Here is a 26,915-nt window from a genome sequence, read left to right as displayed (position 1 = left end):
ACAATGTAAAATAATAACAACATGATGCCTCTTACATAACTTGATACATAGAGAAATGGGTTCAGAGGCAACATTTGAAGAGCCACATCTTGGTGAAAGTGATTCAAGCGAGATGAACATTGAGAATATAAACTTCGTGGAAACGATTAATGTCTGGACTGAATGGAGGGATAATCTTGCAAACCAAATGTTTGAGGATTGGAATAATGTATGACTAATATATGTAGTTTAGTTTCTTATATAATTTTGTTGTTTTATCACATGATCTGTACTTGAACTTTTTTTTTTTTTAATGTAATTGGAGTCAAAAATACATAGGGTTTCCTCTAAATTATGAGAATTAAGTTTTCTATATGTCAATCTATAGATTTTGTATCCATTGACTTTTATAATATTCATGTGCTAATTTAGATGGCATCGACAAATTCAAAAGCCACTAAGCATCAGTGGACAACCATTGAGGACGAGGCGTTAGTTGAGTGCTTACTACAACTAGTGGAGGAAGGTGGTTGGAGGGCTGATAATGAAACATTCAAACCGGGATATTTGGTATAAGTACAAAAACTAATGAAAGAAAAAATTCTTGGAAGCAACATACAAGTGACTCCAAATCTAGAGTCGAGAGTAAAAATTTTAAAGAAGTAGTACACTGTCATAGCAAAGATGATGAGGCTAGCTTATAGTAGGTTTGGCTGGAATGAGGAACGTAAGTGCATTGAGGCAGAGAAATCCGTGTTCGATGACTGGGTTAAGGTAAGAAGATGAATATAATTCATACTTTCTATAAAAGTAAAATAATATACTTACATATGTTAACTCCATGTAGGGACACCCCAATGCTCGAGGCCTACTAAATAAAGCATTTCCTTACTTCTATGACTTGGAAGTTGTGTTTGGTAGAGATAGAGCTACTATTGGTAGATGTAAGACACCTGTTCAAATGGGCTCACAGATTGCAAAAGATACTGAGGAAGATGACATGGACATTAATCTTGAAGACTTTGATATTCCAAATCCACATGGACTCGAGCCACCTTCGGGGGAGGACATGACATCCACTCCAACAAGTATGGCACATGATGCGGGATCATCTAGGCCAAGTAAGAAAAGACGGTCATATTCAGGGGACCTCGTGAACACATTTCATGCAAGTATGCGAGAAACTTCCAAGGAAATTGGAAAGATTGCTGCATGGCAGAGAGAAAAGAGAAATAGAATCATCCCTACACAAACAATTATATGCTGAATTACATACTATTCCTGGAATGGATGTGGATGATTGTTTAATTGTAGTCGAGTCTTTATTACCTGATCCCACGATGTTGCACGCATTTCTTGACTACCCAGCAGAATGGAAGTATAGAAAATGCATGCGTATCTTAGGAAGGCAACCATAACCATAACTAAAGTAACTTTACTTGACTTTCACTTTTGTTTGAGCCTTTGGTTGCTTACTTTTGAAACGAACTAGACCCTTGCTTAACTATAACTTTTGTAAACCCCGTCAAATTAAATGATTTGTTATATTTTGTGGATGGATTGTAATATTCCTAACTAGAGCAACAATGTTAATGCAATTTAGATTAAAATTATTATTATTGAATGTTAAAATTTCTCGTTTTTATATTATTGTCATGAAAAATCAATAAAGTAAAGAAATTGAATTAGAGATACATAATTTGAAAAAAAAACATTTCAATTTAATAATTGATACATGATAAATTTTAGGATGTACAATTCGCAAAAAAAAAAAAAAAAATAAAAATAAGCAAGTTAAACCCAAGAATGTAAAACCAACATCTAAACACATGCATCAGAAAACCAGATTTAATTTACAAATCCTGCACAAACCCAGATTTCCAAATTCTGCACTCCAAACACAGCCATTTCTAATTCCCATGCATCAAAACCCCATCAGATAAGCCCACAGGCATTTAATTCCCAGACATTTGATTCCGAACCTGCGCACCAAACAGCCCCTGAAGGATTTAAGATACTTGAATCATATAATTCAAACTTTAGAGAATTATGTTCAATCAAATTACAAAGATCATTATATAGATTGAAATAATCAGGACGAATGTGGTACAATCGCTTAAGTGAATATTTATTGAAAGAAGGTTATCAAAATAATCCAATTTGTCCATGTGTTTTTATTAAGAAATCACTGTCATGATTTGCGATTATAGTTGTAATATGTTGATGATTTAAATATAATTGGAACTCATAAAGAGCTTTCAAAGGCAATATAATATCCCAAAAAGGAATTTGAAAGGAAAGATGTTGGCAAAAAAAAATTTTTCCGTGTGGCTTGCAAATCGAACATTTAGTCAATGAAATTTTTATTCATCAATCGACATACATAGAAACGATTTAAAAAAGATTCTACATGGACAAAGCACACTTATTGAACATTCTAATGGTGATTCGATCATTAGATGTAAAAAAGGATATCTTTCGACCTCGAGAAGATAATGAAGAATTAGTTGGTCCTGAAGTACCATACCTTAGTGTAATAGGTGCACTAATGTATCTTGCTAATAACACGAGACCAGATATAACATTTTCAATAAATTTATTAGCAAGATATAGTTCTTCTCCAACAAAATTAAAGACATTGTAATGAAGTTAAGCATGTACTCTGTTATCTTCGAGGGACAATTGTGAGTTTGTTTTATTCAAATAAATCAAACTTTGATCTAGTTGGTTATGCGGATGCTGGATATTTATTTGACCCACACAAAGCAAGATCTTAAACTGGTTATCTGTTTACATGTGGAGGAACTGTTATATCTTGGCGGTCTGTAAAGCAAACCATTACGGCCACTTCATCGAATTATGCAGAAATTATTGCAATTCATGAAGCTAGTAGAAAATGTGTATGGTTGAGGTCAATGACTCATCATATTCGAGAAACATGTGGTTTGTCTTTCAATAAAAATCTACCAATAATATTATTTGAAGATAATATCGCATGTATAACACAAATGAAATGAGAGTATATTAAAGAAGATAAAACAAAGCATATCTCACCAAAACTCTTCTACACACATGACCTTGAAGAAAATAGTGACATCAGTGTTCAACAAAATTCTTCAAAAGACAACTTGGCAGACTTATTCATAAAGGCATTACCCATATCAACATTTGAAAAGTCGGTGCACAACATTGGAATGCGACGACTCAGAGAACTCAAGTGATGTATTCATAAGGGGAGTATAAATATTGCCCTTAAGGAATAGGAATACTGAAATCTTTTTCCCTTGCTATGATTTTTTCCATTAAGTTTTTCCAGCAAGGTTTTTGATAAGGCAGTTATTAATGTATAAAAATAAGCCCCCAAGGTTAACACAACTTTCCAGTACGAACGTGCACTCGTGAGTATGTGTGTTTTGAGGGTTCTCTCCAATTTATAGAGGGGTGAGGGAGTCGGGAAGAAGAGTTGAGGGTTCTCTCCAATTTATAGAGGGGTGAGGGAGATATTAAGCTTAGGCTCGGAGATTTGACTCACGATTATGGACTCACGATGGGCTATGGACCATCAAGTCATGAATCTCCGAAGGAGATTGGTTATACTATCACCACTTACTTGGTTTGTAGTACCCTTCAATGATAGAAGTTTATATTTCCTCATCCCACTTCAAGTTTTATCCATGTGGGACAAAGTTTAATAGCTTTGCTATTGGGCTTATAAGTCATTTCCAATAACTTATACCATGATATGCTCTATAAATAGAGATATATGGTGTCTTTGAAATAGATACCCTAATTGAGTTCAATTATTCTCTAATTACTATCTTCTATTCTTCTTTTGTATTGTTGCATTGTTCTTATTTAGTTTCTTGGTTATTTATTTTATAACACTGAGCATATATTTATTTGGTGAAAAACATTTTCAAGTGAACATGTATTTATGCTTTATATAACATAAAATAAAAAATGTGCCCTCCAAAAAAACAATAATAAAATTATTAAGTTTTACTTATAAACCATAAATACACATCAAATCTTAAGCATAGACTTAAACTTCTTGATTTATCGATGTTCTATTCTAAATAGATTAAGACATATTGTTATATTTAAAAATAATATCTATTGTTAACTTTTTACTTAAATCACATATTTTTCCAAACTTTAAATCGGAATGATTTATTATATTTTATAAATAGTTGTTTTGTTACTTTTAAAAATGTTCGAACTCAAAAATTGAGAAGGAAAGAACTTAGAATATAGTTTTTACTCTCAACTTTTTAAAATTAAAATTAAAATTATTATTCTTATTATTTAAAAGCGAAATTAATAAACGACTAAACCCTCCGGTTGTTGTTCCTTTTCCAAAACCTCCACGCTTTTCTTTCTTCTTCCTCCCGCCGTCGCCACAGCCTACCCTCCTATCTCCCTGCTGCAGTCGAACGCCGGCCCGCCATTCTCGCAGCCCTAACACCGACCCACGTTCTTCTACGGCTGCTAGTCGTCAGTTCCACACTTAGCCTTCCACGGCCTCTCCATGGTGAAGGCCTACCTTCGATACGAGCCTGCGGCGGCTTTCGGAGTGATCGTCTCTCTTGATTCCAATATTACCTACGATAGTTCCGGAAAGCATCTCATAGCTCCAGCTCTTGAAAAGGTTGGAGTCTGGAATGTTCGTCAAGGTGTCTGCACCAAGAATTTAACACCTACTCAGAGCTCTCGTGGCCCTTCTCTTACTGTTACGGCCGTCACATCTGCTCCTTCTCTTCTGGTAAGTCGTTTTCTTATGGCATTCCGAAAATAATTTTGAAGTTCCAAAGTTTGAGATTCCTTCTACAGAATATGGAATCTGTCTGTACTCTGAATTGTTAAAGACTTTCTATACAATGGGGAAGTTGGATTTCCATTCATTTTTATTTTTTATTGTTACAGATCGCCAGTGGATATGCTGATGGTAGTATAAGAATTTGGGACGCTGACAAAGGAACCTGTGAGACTACTTTACATGGACATAAAGGGGCTGTTACCGTCCTTAGGTACAACAAGCTTGGTTCCATGCTTGCATCTGGAAGCAAAGATAACGATATTATATTATGGGATGCTGTTGGTGAGACAGGCCTTTTTCGCCTCCGTGGCCATCGTGATCAGGTTCACAACTATTACAATTTGATTGGAGCTATTTTCTTTCCTTCCTTTCTTTCTTTCTTTTTTTTTTTCCCATTTGATTCTCTGATAAAAAGGTAAACTTCCTTTATCAATCTGAACTTGGTACACCGAAAGTAGAGGTCAAGTCTTCCACTTCTTTGCTTTTTCTGTCCAGTGGAGCTTCTCCTTCAAAATGGCAGATGTTGTGAACCTCTTGTTTGAATTATTGTGCCCACATTGCTCAGAAATTTGATGTGCCATACACTTTTCCAGCAACAATTTTTGTTAAGATTTCTAAACTACTCAGTTTAGATTCTTGGCCTCTTCCCTTCATTCAACTTAATTCTGATTTAGTTGGTTTAGGTTCTTGTCTCTGTAGAACTCAAGGACACGGTTGTTCAACCTATAGAACATATCCCGTTCAAGTTAGATTCTAAGCCTAATTTTGTTGATTAGTATATTTTATATATAGTTGCCCGATGGATTTTCCCCCCTCCCCATCTTTTTAGGCAGGCCTGCTTCAGTTGATTACTATCTTCTGGCACGTGTAGATTATGTATGAGGTCTATCACTCTCATAGCTATTTTCTTGTTCTTTAATGCCTTCTCCTTATTCTTGATGCAGGTAACTGATCTGGTATTTCTAGATTCAAGTAAAAAACTCGTCAGTTCTTCCAAAGACAAATTTTTAAGGGTGTGGAATCTTGAAACACAGCATTGTATGCAAATAGTTGGTGGACATCATAGTGAAATTTGGTCGATGGACATTGATCCAGATGAGCGGTTTTTAGTTACTGGATCTGCTGATCAAGAACTTCGATTTTTCACAACTAAACATGATTTGGTGGCTGGTAAGTCTGTTGATGAATCAAACAAAAATGGAACCAAGGACAGAGATCAATCCACTCAAAGTAAATGGGAAGTTCTAAAACAGTTTGGCGAAATTATGCGACAAAGTAAGGATAGAGTTGCCACTGTGAGGTTTAACAAGTCTGGAAATTTGTTAGCTTGTCAAGTGGCAGGAAAGACTGTTGAGTTATTCAATGTTTTAGACGAAACTGAAGCTAAGCGTAAAGCAAAACGTCGTATTAATCGAAAGAAAGGAAAGAAAGCTGGAAAGGGAGAACAAGATGCAACAGAAAATGGAGAGTCAAACCATACTACTGGAGAAGAAGGAAGCGGCTCCATGATTACAGTTCCAGATGTCTTTAAGCTGCTCCACACAATTCGGGCTAGCAAGAAAATTTGTTCCATTTCTTTCTGTCCATTGATTCCAAAAAATTCGCTCTCCACATTAGCATTATCTTTGAATAATAATTTATTGGAATTTTACTCAGTGGGAAGCAGTGCAGTTACGAAATTACATTGTATTGAACTCCAGGGTCACCGTTCTGATATCAGAAGTGTAACACTTAGTTCTGATAATTCACTTTTGATGTCCACTAGTCACAATGCTGTAAAAATTTGGAATCCAAGTACTGGATCTTGTCTTCGTACTATTGATTCTGGCTATGGGCTTTGTGGTTTAATTATTCCTCAAAACAAGTATGCACTTGTTGGAAATAAAAGTGGGGCTATAGAAATTTTGGACATTGCAAGTGGCAGTTGTGTCGAAGTCTTAGAAGCTCATGGTGGCTCTATACGATCAATTTTGGCTTTACCGAATGAAAATGGATTTATCACCGCTAGTGCTGACCATGACATTAAGTTTTGGGAGTATCATATTGAGAAAAAATCGGAACAAGTATGTTCTCTTACTTCTTTCATCTTCATATTTTTCTATTTTGACTTAAAGAAAATTCTTATATTTAGTTGTATTGTTTTATTTCTTTTGTGATAAAATGAAACTTGATTTGCTTAAGTAAGACGGCTCTTGTCCCTGAAGTAGTTTGGTGCACAATGACTACTCTAAGATGTCTTCTTCTTGGCCACTTGTAATTTGATCAAAAATCAATTTTGTTTGTGCATGGTTTCAAATTTTAGATTGATATTCTTTTCACTTTGGAGCAATTTTTCTACTTGAATTGTTAGATTATGACTTCCTCGAGTTACAAAAGAATTTGGAATGTAACTTTTTACAAGATTATAAAAGCCAAAGGAGTTAAGCAGAAGAGACTGATCTTTAAAAGTTCTATTGTTTCGTTCAGGCCATAAGTGCCAGACAAGCATTCTAGTGACACAGCTACCCAAAATTCTAGCTCTTAGCAAATTCAAACCATTAAGACCTTCAAGGAGCCAGTCATCAAGTCTTTGTGGGAGACTCAACATCAAACCCAACTTCTTTTAATAGAATTTTCATGAGATAAACTTGTCTCAGATATTTTAATTTTCTGTAAGAATACATTTTAGCTTTGTGCTTAAATTGATCTTTGCCAATGATTCTGACTTCTTTATATTTAGGTTTAGATGTGGATGAACTGTTTGAAGAATTGAAGATGTTTCATATTTGGATTTATCAATGTGATGTCTTTTTTCAGTTTCCTTGAAATTTATTTCCACTCTAGGTATATATTCAGTGTTATATGTGGCTTTTGGGCATCATTAGAATCTATGCCTTTTTAGGTTTGTGATGTTCCAATGATGTTTTCTGATTTACAGGACCCTAAAACCCTTTCTGTAACATTTGTGAGGAGTATGAAGATGAATGATGATGTTCTTGTGGCTGCTATTAGTCCCGATGGTAAATATCTTGCTGCAGCGCTGTTGGATTCCACAGTGAAGGTGAACTTTTCCTTGTCACATTAAATTTTTACATTTTTATTATTGTTATTTTGTGATTGTGAGCACATAAAACTCTCTATTATTGTGTGTTTGTATCAGCTTCTTGAGTATTGCTTTTGATACAACTTAAGTTCAATTGGGTGGAGGTGACGTTTACATTCTTTGCTTTGGGCTTTGTTCACTTTTTATTTACATAAGTCAAGTCATCCCTTGTCATGTGGCATTGCTAATGACTTTGTATCACTTATTTTGAAGTAATCTGGACAGCCCCAGTAAGGCTGTATTTGGCCTTTCAGCTGGGGTATTTTGGTACGGTTACCTAAGAAGCACACTATTAGATGTTGATTAAATATCTTACTTTTCAAGAATTGTGTTAAATCATCAACCAACCCAAAACCCAAAGTTGATGGCCATGGTAAATTTAATTATATAAATACTTAAAACACTCCCTCCCACTTTTAGGCTTTGAAATTTGTAGAATTTATAACAAGTGAAATTCAATACTAGTCAGGGAGAATGTGACTTTACAGGAGTTTGAACTGTAGCTGTACCTTCTGCTCTGATATTATATTAAATCACCAATCAACCCAAAAATTTAAGGTGGTGGATTACAATAAATTTAATTATGTAAATACCGTAACATGTTGTGTATTTGAGTTTGTATTAGGAGATAACACACCGTTCTTATACCTTTACTTTCAAACTGTTCTTTTTATTTTTATTTTTTTTATAAGTATGTATGTTTCACGCTTATAAAATAGAACCTAAGGTATTTCTACTTTATTGCTTCAAGTTGATATATTTTCTGACTGCCTGTGTTCTCTCCATTCTAGGTCTTCTTCATGGATACCTTCAAAGTTTTCCGTACTTTATATGGTCACAAGCTACCTGTGCTATGTATGGATATCTCATCAGATGGAGACTTGTTAGTGACTGGCTCTGCAGACAAAAATTTAAAGATTTGGGGTTTGGACTTTGGTGACTGTCACAAGTCTATTTTTGCTCATTCAGATAGGTGATGCATTCAACATATATGTATTTTCATTTGAAAATGTTTGGAACGATTATTGATTGTAGTTTTCTGGTTACAGTGTCATGGCTGTTCAATTTGTGAAGAAAACTCACTATGTATTCAGTGTTGGAAAGGACCGCCTTGTAAAGTATTGGGATGCTGACAAATTTGAGTTACTTTTAACGCTTGAGGGACATCATGCTGATGTTTGGTGTCTTGCTATCAGCAACCGTGGTGATTTCTTAGTCACAGGATCTCATGATCGATCCATACGTCGCTGGGATCGAACTGAAGAGCCGTTTTTCATAGAGGTGCAGTCACTTGTTTCTTCAAGAGTATTAAATGATATTCTATCAAAGGGCGATATTCTATTATTGCTGTTATTTAATGTTTAGTAGGCTCCTATGATAATTAGAATATACAATTCTCAAGTTGTTGAATTCTTTAAATTTCAGGAAGAGAAAGAAAAACGACTGGAAGAAATGTTTGAGGCTGACCTTGACAATGCATTTGAGAACAAGCATATGCCCGGGGAAGAAGTTCCAGAGGAGGGGGTGGTTGCTTTGGCTGGGAAGAAGACTCAAGAGACTATTTCGGCTACAGATTTGATAATTGATGCTCTAGACATGGCAGAGGCAGAAGCCAAGCGTATAGCGGAACATGAGGTCTGGAAACTTTTAACAAGTTTCATCATTTTTACTTTGTTCAAGTATTACGATTTAATGTTTTGTACCTTACAGAAGACTGTTATAATGTTTTGTATTTAGGAGGAGAAAAGAAATGGGAAAGCTTCTCATTTTGAGCCAAATGCTCTGATGCTTGGGCTCTCACCATCTGATTACGTTCTCCGTGCCCTTTCAAATGTTCACACAAATGACTTGGAGCAAACATTACTGGTATGTTGTGATTTGTGAATCAAGGATTCTCAGTTTCATTCATGCATATCTTAAGGCTTGGTATATCGATGCTGGTTCTTGTGATAGAAGTGCATTGCCATTTTTCTTAAGATATCATTATTATCTCATATTAAAAATACAGTGGTTATTTATATTCATACACAAACCTGTTACGTATGCAAAACTTTTATCCTTATGCTCTCGCTAAGCTTGACTGTGTATGTGTAGTTACGCATTTTTTGATTATTTCTTCTGGTTTCTTTGGCATGTTAAATGTTTTTCTAAAATCGACTAGAGACTGGTGTTCCTTAGCGGGCTTGTCTGAATATTGTTCGTCTTCAAGTGGTTGCAATTTCTAGTTTCAACCTTGAGTTTGGTGTTCATTACTGAAAGCCTCTTTGCCATTTTGTTTCTCTACAGGCTTTACCGTTCTCAGATTCTCTGAAGCTTCTATCTTACTTGAAAGATTGGACTTCCAAACCTGACAAGGTAGTGCTAGACTCCTAATTAATTTCTAGCTACACATGTTATTATTATCTGGTTTCTTACAAACAATAGCTTCAGACCTTCTAGCACATTCTTCTTGTACTTAATGGTACTATTCTACAAGTGACCTTGATATTAATGAATGCGTGTTTATGTGATATCTGCAGGTTGAGCTCATTTGCAGGATATCTACGGTTTTACTGCAGACGCACCATAATCAGCTTGTTACTACCCCTGCTGCAAGACCTGCATTAACTATTTTACGAGACATTCTTTACGCTAGAATCAAGGTACTCCTGCGATTATTTTAAGTTTTTATATGCTTTCCCCCTCCTATTTCTCATTTTTATGGTCTCATCTAGCATTTTCAAGTAATGATGTTACGTAAATATTCTAGCATGGATGTACCTAGTCTGGAAAGATCACTTTTGTTTCTTGATGTGAGCGCTTCTTGGTGACAACTATGGTGTAGACAGGGAGAAGGATCAATTAAATAGGGACGGATAAATTAACAACTTTAACCCTAGTAGTTACAAGGTTTAAATCTGAACTCAATTAATCAGCCACTTAGTTGAGGCCGTAAAAATGACAGTATCTGGGCTAATAAATAAAGCTTGAAACCGACAAAGATTTAGATGATAGATTGGTTTGAACTTTAAACAATAACTTAAATCAAGAAAAGTAAGTGAAAAGAACTATCCAAGAATGACACAAGATGTCCTACATCAACGTTCCTCACTTTGGTTAATGACTTCTAACATTCCACTTCTGCGAGGATAAACTCACTTTCCGTAATACATATGAAAGTACAGAAAGCCGTACAAATTACTAAATTGAGCCAATTGTGAGAAGACAATAATAGTTAAATAAAACTTCGAAGAGTGAACTGTAGAAGAGGACTTGAAATGCCCTTTACCCAAAATTTCTCCTTGGATATTCCTAAAATTTAGGTGTTAAGAGTTGCGATTACAGAAAATTGTGACAATTCTGATCCCCAATTTTCTATAGTATTTAATTACCATACGATTTAGCTTGTTCTTTTTCTTTTTCATGTCAATAGAATTAGCAAAATATGTGTTTCATTGACAATATGAACATCTAATGTCTTAGGAATGCAAAGACACGATTGGTTTCAACTTAGCAGCGATGGATCATCTTAAGGTATGTGTTTCAGTTTTGAATCCTTTTGCAACTGATTTTCATGATAGGCATTTGGAATACGTTATTATCGTATCATTTCAGCAACTAATGGCCATGAGATCTGATGCACTATTCCAAGACGCTAAATCGAAGTTGCAAGAAATTCGTTCTCAGAACTCTAAGCGTTTGGAGATGAGAACAGACACAAGAAAAGCAAAGAGGAAGAAGAACAAGTAAATACGCTGCCTCACTTGCTTAGCTTCTACTTGTATCTTAGGCACTTTGCGTCGAGAGGATGAAGTTTGACAGGATGACATGAAAGATTGTAGAATGACACTATGTATTTGGAATCTACCAATGGACAGCGTTTTCGAGTTCTTACTCAGAAGCTAATTCTGCAAGGAGACGTGAAATGGCAGTATGCATACTCATAATCAACACAAAGTAGGCATTAGGGGGGAGAGTTTGTAAGATATCCTTCACAATTTTGATCTTACTATTATAAGAGCAAGCAATTCTCTGAAATTTTGTTCTGCTGTTATTTATACTTACATAGAAATGCAGATGAAGTTACATGTAAGTGTGTTTTAGTGGAATATTATTTCTACTTTAGTTTCACTTTCATTTATTGTGGTCGATGACATTAGCTTTTTTATACATCAATAATTCGCTAGTGAACCACCAAATTGTTAAAGTTCATGGCACACAACAATTGGTCAGAATTAGTATACGAAATCAGCTCCGAAAACTGACCATTTGGTCCTAGTTAGACTCAATTTTCTTAGATATGTACGATCTCACTTTTTGATTGGTCGATCTTTTATTTGTTTTAGGTAATTTTTGGTATGAAACTGATAAACTGAAGGGAAGGGGAAAATTAAGTGAGAGATGGGATAGAGATGAAGGATTGAAAATAGTTTATCCTATATATTATTGCTGGAAATTGTGTGGAAAAATCAACCCTAAAATTTGAATACGATTTTAGGTTTTGTTATGAATTATGAATAATTGTGATCAATCAAATCAATTCTTAGACTTTCTCGACAACTCTCCTAAGATGCTTGAATAAATACACTCGTGTTTGTTCTTAGAAAAACGTAAAAAAGTATGTTATTCACTTGTTGAACTGAGACCTCCCTTTAAACAATTCGTAGTTTTAATTATTTGGGAATAATAAGTTTGTGTAATACTAACCATTCTTGGTCACGATTCATTTTATGATTATACCATAAATTGAGTCATTTCAGTTCAATAATTGAGAAAGCGGAGTTGAAACGACGCATGAGTTTTTACCATCATTTTCTTTCATTTTTGTTCACATCTCTTAATTTCTTAAAAAATAACACTACTGGAGAAGAGAAAGATGCGTAGAAATTGTAGACAAAGTCCATTATAGAAATTGCGGAGAATTTTCACCCACATGACACTCCAAGTTACCTGTTGCCTTTGAATTGCTGCGTCAGAGAAAAAGACTGGACTTCATTGAATCATAGGCCTAGTGATTTTCTGTCATCAATCTGGTTGTTGCTCCATGTTATGTCTTGGATTCAATTTTTCCAGACATTTATAAATATTAAATTTTTTCCCAACATTTATGAATAATATTAGATAGAAATCATTAACTACAATTTTCACTCTGGTCCCGATTTACATACCTATTTTTGTCAATATTTTTTTCACCATATTTATCATTTATTTATATTCTCAGAATAAATTTGCTCAAAACCCTGTTTTCAACCTTTCCTTTAACTACATTATTTGTAGAATCAACCCCACCATGGTTTTTCTCTTGAGGTAAAATTTGAATTTTTGTTCAAAATCTTAAAAGAAAAAAAAAAGAGTTTATAAAACTTATTTATTTATTTAATTTATTATTTGAAGATAACAAGGAGACAGTTCAATCATTAGAAATAAAATAGTAGCATATTAAATATATTTGCTCTAAAACTACCGCACAATTTAATGACACAACGCTTTCTTCAAAATGGTCGCGTTTCATCTCCCTTTATTCAACAATTCTTCGACATCTCATCTATCCATTCTCTTGGCAAATATAAACTGATACAACGCTTTTTATTGAAACATGAAGATAAACCACCTACTAATACACGTGGAAATGAGTTTGAGACCGGTAGGCCTAGATTCAACGAAAACAAAATCCTAAGCCTACAAGAAGATTTCACTAGAAAAAGGAATTGAGACCTGTACCGCAAAGAGAGTTGGGCCAAAATCAGACCCTTATTACAAACCTTTTGAGAACATCTCCCCCCACACCTGAATTTCTAATATATAACGGTGTGGTGTATAAGTTGCTCCTTAGTACCTATGTATAAGTTGCTTGTAGGCATCCGGATGCTCCGAGTAGTATTTCTCTTCCGCCTGCAAAAGACAAATAGTTTCACGCATTATAGTTTGTGGTGTCATAGAGATTCCTCCAAAGGCCTATTTGGATTGGTTTTGAAGCGTTTAGATAATGTTTTTGAATGAAAAGTAATGTTTTGAAGCACTTATAATGTTTTTTCTTTAAAATGCAAATAGGCCCTCTTTTTGTTATATCTCACTGAAATTTAATTATTCTTATCGAACTAAGTGAAAATTACGTCATCTATCTATCTTTAACAGTCTAGTTACGAAAAATTAAACATCCCTAAGATTACAGCTGAAGGACATTTCATTCCAACTTCACTGACAAATTAAACATCCTAAACATTCATTGCATTCGTGTACCGTAGACAACTTAGGTTAACTATAGAAAGTGGTCAGGTGGATGCTTGTCTAAGAATCAAGCAACAAGTTGAAAAGTAAACAACTGGGTCCATATAAGAGGAACTATATAGACCAAAAGAATGTGGTTTGTGTGAATAAATGCTAAATTGGGCAAAAACCATTAAGAGTACCGCAAAATTTCAGCACCTTCTAATGGATATCTAAAAGCCTAAGCCTTTTTGCTTAGATGAAAAACATTTAATTAAAGGTAATGAAATTACAAGAGGGTGCAAGGAGACAAAAATCTCCTTCAACGGCATATTGGTAAGATTTAAAAGGGACAAATAGCAGTTACAGAACTTAAACTTGAGACAGAGGAAGCTCAAAATAAAATTGAGTCCATATGCAGTTGCTAGGGCTCTCTCTTTAACACTGAAATACCCTATTTCAGTTTAGATAAGTAAGGCAAAAGAGAACTCCATGAGCATTCTATATAAAAAAAATCTTAATTTTGCACACGGCTGCAAAACACTTGCTCAGCGTCAAGCTGATTGGATGAGGAAGGTTGAAACGAAGATGTTTAGCAAGTTATTCCAAAGCTTGGAAGGAAAAACAACAGGAAGAGGAAGCTTGGCATCTCTCTACTAGTTTTGCAAAGAAAACAAAAATTCAAGTTGAGGTAGGAGTTTATTTCTTTTCAGAATTCTGTCACTGAGGTAGATTTCTTTGGTGAGAGCTGAAGAAACAGCCGTGAAGATGTCAAAGTGATCCAAAAACCAAGTCCCGGTGACATTGCCAAATGACAAATACACCCTTCAGAAAGATCCAGGAAATGGAAGTCACCTCTAACCAAAAAAAGAAAGAAAAAAACACTACTGAAACCAATTGTCTAGCTCAAGAGGAGATGTGCCTTGACCCATTCTAAAAATCAATTATCCACCTCTTGTGGCAGTAAAGGAGGCACTCTTACTCTAAGTCAACCAGAAAGAACTCTTTGCGATAATGATGTAACAATATCAGAAAAACAGTTTTTCATCCTCCAATCACTCTCCTGTTTTGGTACGACCAAATATGAAGATCCTAAATCACTAGCCTGTTTTGGTACGACCTCACTTGAGCATCGTACATCATTAGTAGGAAGAGAAGACTCTATAGAGACAATTTTGAAGTTTTAGTATACGCTGAACTCCTGGAAGAACCTTCCTATGTAAAGGAAAGCAATGGTAAAGCCAGGGCATGAACACATATAGGATAACTCATATGGTTATGATTATAAGTAAGGCCTAAAACATGTAGAACTGATCAAAAGAATCAAAAGACATCTAAACGGTGAGGCAATACAAGTGAAAAGAACTACAAGTCATGACAATACCATGAGATAACCCATGAAAGTCAGATTGCATGCATACCTTGCGAATGGCCTTTATGGCAACCACCAACTTTTCACCTATAAGATCCGTCAAGATATTGTCCTTTTCCAGAGCTTCTACAGATTCAGAAAGTGATTGTGGCAACCTTTGGAACTTTGAACCAAGGCTAAATGGATTTGTATCTGTTTACCATATGATCCGGGTTGTTATTAGAAGTACAACACAGAACATTTTGGAGTACTTTGCATACGCAAAGAAAACATCATGTGAATCCAAAGAGGAAATGCAACCACATAAGCATGTCAAAGGTATAAAAAAAAAAGGTGTAATGGCTAGATTGAAAATGTTCCTCTTCAAAAAGAAATATTGCGCTACATAACATTCAATGACCTACAATTCTATTAAAGCAAACTGCTCTCCACGTTTAGTTTCTAGATGATTAAAGTTAAACTACTTATTTAATAAAGTTATTAATAGTTTCTATCAAGGCAACTGCAACTCTTTCTCAATTTGCATACTCGGGATCGGAGACCTTACCTATATTCTCCTATGAGAACACAGGGCAGCTTAACATCTCTTGTTCATTCAATATGAGCTAATTGTTTCTTTAAGAAAAAGCATGTAACAAGTTTCCATCTCTAGCAAATCCATTGTTATTACTTTTTTTTTTTAACAAGGCACCAACTTTTCATTAAGATTAACTAGATGAAAGAGTACTGCACAAAAAAGCAAGGTCCAAAAGGAGAAAAAGAATGCCCATCTCCACTATATCATAATATTTAATTCCGTTTCCATAATTTTTTTTTTCAATGGCTAATGGCACTATGAAAAGTTGAAAACCTTGTCCCCTACTCCATCCACTTGTATTAGAAGAGTAAAAGTTGGTAGACACCAGGGTTCGAACTCACTCATTGAAGGATAAAAAATGACTGTCTTCACCACTGTATTCCTAAGGAGTACTTCTCCATCTAGCTGTATTATAAGGTATCAGGCAAGTTTTGTAAAAGGGGGCACAAAGTACCGTCCATCAATAAATGGGTTCAAGGCAACAAAGTTTTTTATGTTTCTTTTAATTCAATTTACTCAACTGAAAAAAGAAGCAACGAAGTTACTGTTAGACCTAAAAATTGGTATAGATTTCATGTTTTCAATATTTTAATAGCACACTGTTTCATGTAGTGCAGGCATATATCACAAGAATCAACATCGAAACGAACTAAAGTTGCAGCCTTGCAGGCCTTTAAGTTAAGAGCTTATGTTTTGAGTTTTGATGACATAATAAATGACTAAATCAGAAAGCTTAAATTGACTGATTAGCAAGAATCTCAAACTTTTGCTTTCTGTTCTGTTTCTTTACCGCAAGAAAGAGGGAGGCAAACATCAAAGTGTATCGACACATATCATTACCTAAACCATTGGATATGAAAAAGTTTTTAGGCAAGAATAACTTGTCATTTTTATTAGTTGTGCCATTAATATAAAATCTAAATTATAAGAATAGTAGTACAATAGATATTTTATTGAAACCAGGACACTTACCAGCAGGTTCAGGCAATTGAAGATTGTTCCGAAGGCCATCTAGTCCAGCAGCAACAATAGCAGCCATACCCAAGTGTGGATTTGCACAACCATCAAAACATTTGATCTCAAAGTTACTCACTAAACCATCCGAAATTCCAGGTGGACAAGCCGTTCTAAGTGGAGATTCTCTGTTTTCTTTTCCCCAACATTGATAGGCTCCGCTCCACATATTGGGTTGTAAACGATCATAACTACAAGAAAACAAGTTGCCAAATTGGCAGGGAAGTGACAGAAGTTATTAAGTAGCCACATTACCTCAGATGGAAGCAACCATTATATTATTTGAAAAGTTGATCCATTAAGATGGCAGATTTCATCAATTTTACAGCAGAAACCATGCATGATTAAGAGTCAAGAGAGCATGGAATTGATACTTTGAAAAATAAAACACATGATCTTGAGGAGATAATCAAACAATGAAACAAATAATCAACCGGCCAATGAACAGGACATGCATACAAAGAAGACATATCGTAAGCATAAATGTTATGGGTGCACAACACAAGGACTTTTTCCAAGTGGTTACCCAACTTAATTAACGTTATTTGGTGACCATAGCTACTTATTAGGTCAAATGAAAAAATTGGCAACTGGCTATTATTGTAGAATTTTGGGATTTGGTGTTCACCTGTTTGGAACTGGAGCTGTAAATGCCAAAATTGATGAGATATGGTGTAAAACCCCTGCCATGAACTTTTCCCCAATTGCTGACATTCCATGTTTAGAAGATCCATCAGATGCCATGAAAACATTTTTACCATTCTGCCACAAGCTGACATGCACATGGGAGCCAGAACCAATATCATCCAGATCAAACCTAAGCAATGTTAAGAAATCGCGATGTTATTCATTTCAGAATACCGAGTTTCAAAACACTACAAATCCAAGACAAAAACAATTTTATGGCTGCACCACATTTTCCATCGCTGTACCAATTGTATTGGTTTTGTATTCACAGTCCCAACCATTGTGAATTGTTTGAGGTGTTTGAGTTTTTTCCCCTAAAAGTCCCATGGGGTCTCGTCTCCCTCTCATAAGTTTTTTCAAACTCTTTTGATCTTTCGTGTCAGTTTTTCTGGTTTGTTATTTCTCAGAGTTTGATCTGGTTTCTTTTGATTGGTAGGTCTCTAAATTTCTTGTGGGACACTCTCTAAGTTTGTTGAAGGTTTCTTCTTTTTGGATTATGTTTGTCTCCTATTTTTCTCTTCTATTTGGTGATCTTGTATGTTGGTATAGTAGTCTCTTTTCATAATATCAATGAAATTTATGTTTCTGTTTCAATTTTTTTGACATTGATGAAAGATCAGTGAGTCCATGCTAACTAGTGGCTAAAACTAGCATAGCTAGAAAAGTTAATGAGTCTAGGCCATTATCTTATCAACATCAACACTATGTCACTAATGATCTTGAGCAAGTTTACAAAAAGATGCCTTTGGGATCTCTTTCCCAAATGGGTGCTGTTTATGTAGTGCTGCTGATAAGTCCCAAAGGCACATCTTCATTCACTGCCCCTTCTCTTACTCATTTTTTTTCATCCAATTTGAAACAACAGTCTGGTTCCTATCATAGCCAAGAGAATCTCTTAGGCATTATTGTATCGAATCATTTTACTATTTCTCAAGCCTCAGCAAGGAACTAGTTTAAGAAGTGGAAAATTGTTGCTCTCGTTCTAGTCAAGTGCCCAATTACTTCATTGAACTCTAAAACATACTTGGGAATAAATGTTGCCAACAGTCCATGCTTCCTTGCAGTAGCCCTAATAACTTCCCGTGTGTAAACTAAGTTGTCAGCAGCATTGAGACAAACAGTATGTCCTAAAGGAAACTCAAATTGGCCTTTCCCAGCTTCTGCGTGCACCTACACGAGTAAAAACAAACAAACAACCAAACAAAATCGAAGTTTTGGTCAACTTAAAGAGAAACAGCCAATCTTGATTCTAGGAAGACAGAGAGAAGGGTAACCTATATAACTAGATACTTGATGCGGTAATGATCTGTTTTAGGTATTTATAGTGTATAATTATAACTTACTCTAGTCAGCAAATAAATAAGAATGGTGCATAGAATTAGAGGCATTACAAAGAAATGGCATATAACCTATAGAATAAGTATAATTTTCTGTGTTTTGTACATAGGATTTAATTGAAATAGGTCAAGAGTGGACATAGCCTAGAATACATTAAAAGCACACCTATTAATCTACGTACAATAAAGTTTAGATCTCAATGTTCCATTAGCTTAATTGATGAGTACCCCAATACAAATATAACAGTAAATAATCTACACACTATAGGTATGTAATTGAAGGGTCAATCTCCTCCAAAGCATGGAACTTCACAGTTTCACGTTAGACATCATTAACCATATATAAGTGAAGGGAAAAAGGAAAGTGGCTGGGAAAGTGGTACAGAAACAAAATTTTAAATACTAGTTCATATGCTAACATTTATACATCTAAAAAAATATTATAAGTTATCATCCCACCTACTTCAATCCATATGCACAATGCATCGCAGTGAGAACTACATCCTCCATCCATATATGACATGAAGTTGCTAACCCACAAAAGTAATTGACATGTGTTACTTGAACAAATATTAGGGAACCTGACTTTCTGATGTCCAAAACGTAAATTGTTACAATGTCTTACACGTGATATTTTTCCATACCTGTTCCACAGTGATATTCAATGAGCTCAAGGAATCAACTACTTCATGAAGAAAAGGAGAGGCAGCATCATATGACGATGTAGAACAGTAGGGTACTGAATCAAATGGCACCCAATCTTCTTCTCCATGCCTACAAAAGTCAATTTACATAGAGAAATGGAAACTGGAAAATCGGAAACTGGAAAATCGCAAAATAAAAAAATGAATCAAGGCCATTGAGAATTGTATACGCTACCTAACTGCCTTTTTCAATAGGAAAAACTCGTTTTCAAATCCTGCGTTCAATACCTGGACACAAGACATTTAACAGGGTAAATGTTCTATAGATCTTCAATTCAAAATACTTGAACAATCTTCCGTACCAGGTCAAATTCATCTTTCAGAATTCTACAGACCCTACGTAAGGCTTCCCTAGGACAGTATTCCCAAGCTTCCCCGGGTCTAACTTGCATGTCACCCAAAACCATCTCCTCCTGTTTGTTCCTGTTGAAAAGCAATGGTATAGGTTGAACCCAAAGTGATACCAATTAAGGACTGTATTGTAAATTCCCTTTTTCTTGACAAAGGTAAAATTAAAAATATACATGCACAACTTCCTTTTCCAAAAGGTGTGATACTTGCAAGACTATTCCAGAAACTCTCTTGATGGTTTTTTTTAAGCTACCCAACTCAAAAATTATAATTCAACATGGCTGGAAAAGGTCTAATAAACTGAACATAGCAATTGAGAATTCTGGAGAGAAGACAGTTTTTTTTTTTTGATGAAAAAAACACAATGGCCAATTAAATTCCAAATGCTTTGCACTCTCCTGATTCTCTTCTCACTTATCTGCATACGCAAAAAATAGCAAGTAGAAAAGAATGGACGTTTGTGCTCTTGCTCATTACCTTTATCTAGGATTGATGGGAAGAAAAATTTGCAAATTATTGAAGGCTAGCAGCCAAAAGATAAATATATGCTATGAACTAGACTAATTAGGGGAAAACAAGACAGCAATCAAGGTGCTTGGTAAAAGCAAACCCCCAGGTCCAGACACGTTTACAGCTGAGTTCCTATTAAAATTTTGGGATCTTATGAAGCCAAACTTCCTATCTCTTCTCGAAGAATTTTATAAAAATGGGAGACTGAATAGGTGCATCCAAGAGAACTAATTCAAATGGAAGAATTAGCAGTCTAGATATAAGAGGGTAAATGTTTTGTAAACAATTTTTTCTGTCTATGAATCTAACACCAAAAGCCTACAAGGATTGCTTTGAAACAAATTTCAAACTGCAAAGGCGTTTGGAGTATAATTGGAGCCAACCCCATAGTTTAGGGTACTTTTCATAATTTAAGCTAAAGTCTTTGTATAGCCAAGAAGTAAATATTGAAATAGGTTGATATCAAATTCCTCATCTCACGGTATGACCAACCAACGGTCACCGCAAAACAATCTAAGTAAGTGAAAAAGAGTAGCTTGTCCAAGACAGAACACACAAGTGGATCAATGTAACGAGAAGACTGTTCATATATTTTGACCTCTCATCTAACATTGAAAGCTATTTGAACACATTGAGAAATTTTAGATCAACACAACTAGTTAGAAGAATCAAGAGCTAAAATTGTGATGCAGAGAAACAATGATATAAACGTTCTGGAAGCTACATACCAAGGAACCGCCACTCTGGTTGACAAGTCTGGCAGCAGCCTGATCTCACCCACACCACTAAGATTACTACCTTTAGCTGTACAATCAGCAAAAGAACACATTCCCATGGCAGCACAAGCTAAACCAACCCCATTCCTTTTAACGACATCATTGAACCGCTTAAAGGGAACAGCCTGGAATGATTAGAACATATATCAAATAATGCAAAGAAAGTAAAACAATAATGATGATGCTGATGATACTAAAAAGAAAGTCCAACCCTATGGAAAAAGAATGAAAAGAGGAAGGTGTTTACATGTACATTGGGATGTAAAAAAGAAAAAGTACAAATCTAGTATAGATTACAATAGTAGGGAAGCCCCTCATCCTCCCGATAGAGGTGCTTGCTCCATGCCCAAGAAGTGTTTGAAAGAAGAGTGATTCCATTTCTCTTAGTGAGGAAATTAATAATTTTTTTTAAAAAGTTCAAGGGTCCCACAAATAAAACAATGAATTTGATGGATTTTTAAAAAAAATTTTAATTAGTTAATTAATCAATTATTTATTATTTTTTTTTTCAACAATGCGCGGGTGGATGGGCGGGCCTCCTATCATCTTCTTTGTTTTCCAAGAAAATTAGATTAAAAAAAGTATAGGTACTCTAAGTTGGGACATCCCAGTGACAACACAAGCTGACACAAGGAAAGAATAATAATAAGAAAACTCACACGGCATCTCTGTTGTCCTGAACCATCAACCCAAATGATCCGAACAAACTTGACATCCTCTTGCACAACGTTGGTCTTCATCAAAGGAATAGAAACCGCCGAACTATTTGGCATGAAACTCTCTATCGTCAGATTCATCTTGTACAATTGTACGGCGTTTCGTGTAAACATATCATTCACAGCTTCAACAGCCTCAGAAATTGAGAGATCGCCATCAATACAAGCATCCCGTAGAACAGATAAGACAACATCCCTAGATTTCTTTGCACCTACAAAACAAGGAAAATTTGTTTGAACTATGAACTAATAATAAAATGCAGATAATGGAAGCATTCCTGAGTTACTTCACTCCTTTATCATTGTCCCATTGATACATGTATTCTTCTTTTCATTACATTTCGTTTACGATATACATTTAAGACATCCATACATATTTATATTCAAGTACCTAAATAGTAGGTTTCAGGAAAGGCATATCCATCTGTGCTGAACATCACCTGCAATTTGGTTGCCAAACAACACGAACTTATAAACTTAAACATGCAAAAAATATAAATAAAGTACATACCATAAACTATAACTTCCATATTTATCCAAGAAGGTTGCTCTATGTTACATGTTTCAGTAAACAACTTATAAAATTTTTTAATAGTTAGTACTCTTTCACCTTTTTAATAGGAGCAAGCTCTAACAGTTCCTTGAGTGCAGATATCATCCCATGGACACTAAGCTTAGGAATTGCCAATCCAAAATCAAGGTAGATCTGAGAGATTATGAGCAATAAATTAAGGAGAAAACCTATGCTTGATAAAATATCATAAAATCTTAAACTTCAAGACTAAAAAGATAATGGATAGAAAGATAAATATTTTAACCTGAGGATAAACAGAAGCAAGATATGATGCTTCCTTTGAGAATGGGTAGGATGCATGTAACAAGACTATGTGACACTTGGAAAACCTTTTATCCTCCAGAACAGTCCGAAGATGAAGAGGATTGGTCAGCCGCAAATCTAGATCTTTGTCTCCAAATCTAGAGGTAGGAAATCACAAACATTTATATGCTATATATGACTGATAATGAAGTACTATGGTGATTTGATAACTGAGCATTGAGTACTATGGAAGCGATAAAGTTTAACATATGTTATTTGTTGACTGATAGTAGAAAATCAGTCAAATGAGTCCTTTTCATAACAAGTCATGTATTATTCTATTCCTACCATCTTCAAACTTCCTAGTTTCATCTTTACAAAATCTTCAAACTTCCTAAAGTTCCAACTTCCTTGCTGGAACAAATCCCCCGTATTATATATTTTCATGTTTTTTTTTTATATATAAGAAACAACAATAAGTATATAAGCCATAAAAAGGCAGGAACCAACAAAGCATAAGGGGTGAGGGGCTAAGGAACTAATTTAAAAGATACCCACATTTATCATTTTTTTCCTTGTTCGAATAGCTAGTGCTTATGAGAGGCTTCCATTGAGCTACACAGAAACTTATGAGCTTTATAATTTCAAGCCTAAAAGTAATGTCTTTGGCCTCTTATAGCAGCTATGGCTTTAGAGTAACATCAAAAATTACTTGGACCAACAATATTCAGTCTACTATTTGAGCCTTTGAGTGAATGGTATGAGAGGAACAAAAGGATCTTTGATAACAAGTTTTTCTTGGAATTAAACTTAAATAAATGAAGATTAACTTACCAAATATCATTGAAAAGTTTATGCATCTTATGAAAAATAGACAGAGATATGTATCCAAACAAACAAGCCCCAAACCGCCCTAAAGGCCTTCGGAAAGAGCAAACCCCTAAGCCTAAGAAATCAGGAAAATGGTCGGCAATCTAAGTTGATAAGATAAGAGGCAGTATTAGAGAAAGATTTGTCAGTAGCACTGCAATTAGAAGTTGTATGTTGTACAGCAAATAAATTAGGTTGTCAATTTATATCATAGCTAAGCTTTCAGTTTAAGTCATGGCAAAATGTAGACCAAACGAATGCTGGTGGGTGGTCATTTATCTTACCCAGTATGTATCTGCATTGGCAAGTTGAAGTGTTGAGCAACTTCCAAACTATGAACGAATATATAGTCAATAAGGCTTTTGTTCACTATTCGAACAGGTTTTCCACCTGTAGTTATACAATCACTAGTATATTACTAAGAGAAATAGAGAATTCAGATGAAAGCTTCTTCAAGTTTTATTAACCTTGTAAAACGTCAATGAGACCTTCCTCAGCGTCTTTCCTCGAGACGTTCACATTGATTTGAAGACCACTGCGATAAGCTGCTATACTTTTCAGCGCATAGATGTCATGGGCCAATGTACTACAACTTGGATAAGAAAATACGCAATAGTAGAGAGTATCGTGCGCCAATAATAAAATATAAATTCACAAAACAAAAACAAAGGATATGATTTCAACTTCTGAAGAAATGTTTCTGTGAATGCATCCAGTGTCCAAGAAGATCCACCTTGAAACTCCTATGGACATGAATAAAGCAATGAGACTAAATATAAACTATAAAGTTCAAAGCATCTTCAAGACGAGAAATCAGATATATCTCACTTCATCAAGAATGTTCTCTGCTAAACGCTCGATTCTCAATATTCTACCGACAACTGGAACAAATTTTTTGTGCCAATCTATGTTATGCTTTTTGTCCAACACTAGTCCATCATCAATGAGTACGGCAGATATTCTTGCAGCTTTGAAACATGTTGAGCAAATGGAATCTAATCCCGAAGATTTGCGGTAGTCCTCAACCCCATGCAAGGTAGGTTGACAATCATAAAGTTCAACAATATCCCTCAAGCTCCTCTGTTTTATAACAAGTCAAACACTAATCAGAAAGAAAGAACACAATCCTTCGACATCATACAACTATAATAGTATCACAATCATATTGCCTTATTTTATTTCAGAAGTAATAGAGTTAAATTAAAACGTTGAGCAATCTGCAAATTGTATTATTAAAGATTGTACATTAAGGGTTATTTCCGTCATAACGATTTGCAAACTGTTATCAGGGTTGGGTTTGTAATTATTGCAATTTAAAGATATTCCATTCCACACACTCTTTAAAAGCTACAGTCTTTTGGATACTCACTTCCTTCTCTAAGACCCTACGAATAAAGCTGTTGTGGGCCTAAAGTCCTACGAATAAAGGCGAGGGGTTCTTTCTTCTTCTCTTCTTCGTTTTAATTGATTATGCTGATTTAGCTATCGCAATGGAAATGGAAGATGGCTCAGATTTCTCTACAGGAATTTCTCGATTCTATGGTCTATTCAGTCTAAAGTTCAAATGCTAATCCTGTGGTCAATTAGGAGAGAAGTTCGCGCATATGGCGCGATGGTCGGAGCTCGAGAGAACGAGCTAGTTCGAGCAAATCGGTTCGAGTTCCAAAACCAAGCTCGCATATCCCAGTTCAGTGGAGCGGCAAAGGAAGAACATATACCTTGAAGGAGAGAGAATGAGGAACATGAGCCGCTGCGTCGCCGTGAGCTTCGGAGAAACAGTTGATGAAAGGGAAAGTGGAATCAGCAGCTACCAGATTGTGGGCGTGAGCATCAACCAGCACAGCTTCATCAACTGCTTTCTTCAGAATAGTGAAATCCATAACCTGTCTCGGGATCGGAGCTCGGTCGCTTTAACTTCTCCGGTCGTTGACGAAGCTTCAATATAAACAAAATCCCGAAGTGGACAATGAGTCACTAACTCGCGGCCTTGTAGCTAAATAACGGGAGCATTGACGTGTAATGTTCATTTCTTTATAGTATGTTTTCCAAAAGTGTGCTACAGATGTGTTTTCATTTTGAAAAAAATTGAATTAAGTAATTCTTTTAATATTACTTTAGTTATTTATTTTAAAAATTAAGATTAATTTTATATTTTCTTATAGCATTTTTATTTCCCAACACGTATAATTAAAATCAGAACTTCTACGACTTCGACATCGGGAGTTCAATTTTCTCATATAGTTCTAAGTATTTTCGTCCCTTGATTACTTTTGAAGTTTCAGATATCCTATTAAAACTACAAATTAGCTCTAAATTGATCTTAAATTATCTACTACACTTTAAAATAATTAATTTTATAATACTCGAGTTCTAACCTATATAGACACTTGTCCTGATTCCTATAAACGAGCAGAATTAGAAGTATTAAAAAATAATTATCTCATATTTTATTGTTGTTAATATGTAATGAGTTTAAATCTATTAATAATTTTGTAATTAACTTAATATCTAAAAGAGATCTAACTTTTTAAAAATTAATATTAAAAACATACTTTATGATGCACATGGTATATTCTTATTAAATCTATATCGTATGGTGCACATGATATGTTATTATATATTAAATCTATACTTTACGATATACGACACAGAAGACGTGCTTTTTTATTATTATATGAAAAGGTAAAATTTCATTTAATTCGTCGTTTTATATTCCAATTAATATATGCCAGTGGATTCTTGTTGACTACACAGACAAAAGAAGAAAAAAAACACAAACAAAAAAGAAAAAAAAGATCAGGAATACATTTTATATTACAATTATACAAAACAAAGTGAGAATCTTTTCTATCGACACACAGACAAAAAATAAAGAAAGAAAAAAAAATCAAGACCAAAAAGTTTAAGATTTGAAGAAATTTAATAATCCAATAATGCCAAATATATCCTGTGCTAAAATATGAATTTTATATGGATGAAAAATCAATTCTACTTTATAAAGCAATTTTTTTAAAAAAATAAGAAGCACTCACATTTCTTTTCTCCTAATGGAAAAAATTAAACATTAAAAGAAGAAGAAGAAGAAGAAGAAGAAGAAGAAGAAGAAGGGACAGAGACTCAG

General features: G+C 34.8%; 3 protein-coding genes across 6 annotated transcripts; 2 read left to right on the top strand and 1 right to left on the bottom strand.

Annotated features, from left to right (window-relative positions):
- The first annotated feature begins 417 nt into the window (after window positions 1–417).
- Window positions 418–1,386, top strand: LOC103500963 (uncharacterized). Its single transcript, XM_008464437.2, has 2 exons — window positions 418–753; window positions 827–1,386. Exons 1-2 carry the CDS (start codon window positions 664–666, stop codon window positions 1,244–1,246), a joined length of 510 nt encoding a protein of 169 aa, XP_008462659.2. The 5' UTR covers window positions 418–663; the 3' UTR covers window positions 1,247–1,386.
- Window positions 1,387–4,297: 2,911 nt separating this feature from the next.
- LOC103500839 (uncharacterized) lies at window positions 4,298–11,987 on the top strand. Of its 3 annotated transcripts, none has more exons than XM_051089121.1 (12): window positions 4,298–4,741; window positions 4,903–5,118; window positions 5,740–6,858; window positions 7,713–7,835; window positions 8,669–8,850; window positions 8,927–9,158; window positions 9,303–9,512; window positions 9,615–9,743; window positions 10,164–10,232; window positions 10,397–10,519; window positions 11,340–11,390; window positions 11,509–11,987. In XM_051089121.1, exons 1-12 carry the CDS (start codon window positions 4,508–4,510, stop codon window positions 11,563–11,565), a joined length of 2,745 nt encoding a protein of 914 aa, XP_050945078.1. In that variant the 5' UTR covers window positions 4,298–4,507; the 3' UTR covers window positions 11,566–11,987. The 3 variants fall into 3 exon arrangements, with proteins under 3 accessions (XP_050945078.1, XP_008462502.2, XP_050945077.1); XM_008464280.3 differs by having other exon boundaries at window positions 11,472–11,987; XM_051089120.1 differs by having other exon boundaries at window positions 11,340–11,987.
- Window positions 11,988–13,343: 1,356 nt separating this feature from the next.
- LOC103500840 (protein fluG) lies at window positions 13,344–26,025 on the bottom strand. Of its 2 annotated transcripts, XM_051089118.1 has the most exons (18): window positions 25,513–26,025; window positions 24,623–24,874; window positions 24,471–24,537; window positions 24,262–24,378; window positions 24,079–24,184; window positions 22,926–23,082; window positions 22,718–22,813; window positions 22,499–22,547; window positions 22,051–22,319; window positions 21,344–21,516; window positions 20,057–20,177; window positions 19,930–19,982; window positions 19,695–19,824; window positions 18,738–18,883; window positions 17,655–17,843; window positions 16,985–17,217; window positions 15,485–15,627; window positions 13,344–13,748 (listed from the first exon to the last, which is right to left on the bottom strand). In XM_051089118.1, the coding sequence occupies exons 1-18, from the start codon at window positions 25,672–25,674 to the stop codon at window positions 13,686–13,688; spliced, it is 2,526 nt and encodes an 841-aa protein (XP_050945075.1). In that variant the 5' UTR covers window positions 25,675–26,025; the 3' UTR covers window positions 13,344–13,685. The 2 variants fall into 2 exon arrangements, with proteins under 2 accessions (XP_050945075.1, XP_050945076.1); XM_051089119.1 differs by lacking the exon at window positions 15,485–15,627.
- Between the last annotated feature and the right edge of the window lie 890 nt (window positions 26,026–26,915).

The sequence above is a fragment of the Cucumis melo genome, chromosome 8 (genome assembly GCF_025177605.1).
Source record: "Cucumis melo cultivar AY chromosome 8, USDA_Cmelo_AY_1.0, whole genome shotgun sequence".
Lineage (NCBI taxonomy): Eukaryota > Viridiplantae > Streptophyta > Magnoliopsida > Cucurbitales > Cucurbitaceae > Cucumis > Cucumis melo.
This window is presented reverse-complemented; position numbering and strand designations above follow the sequence as displayed.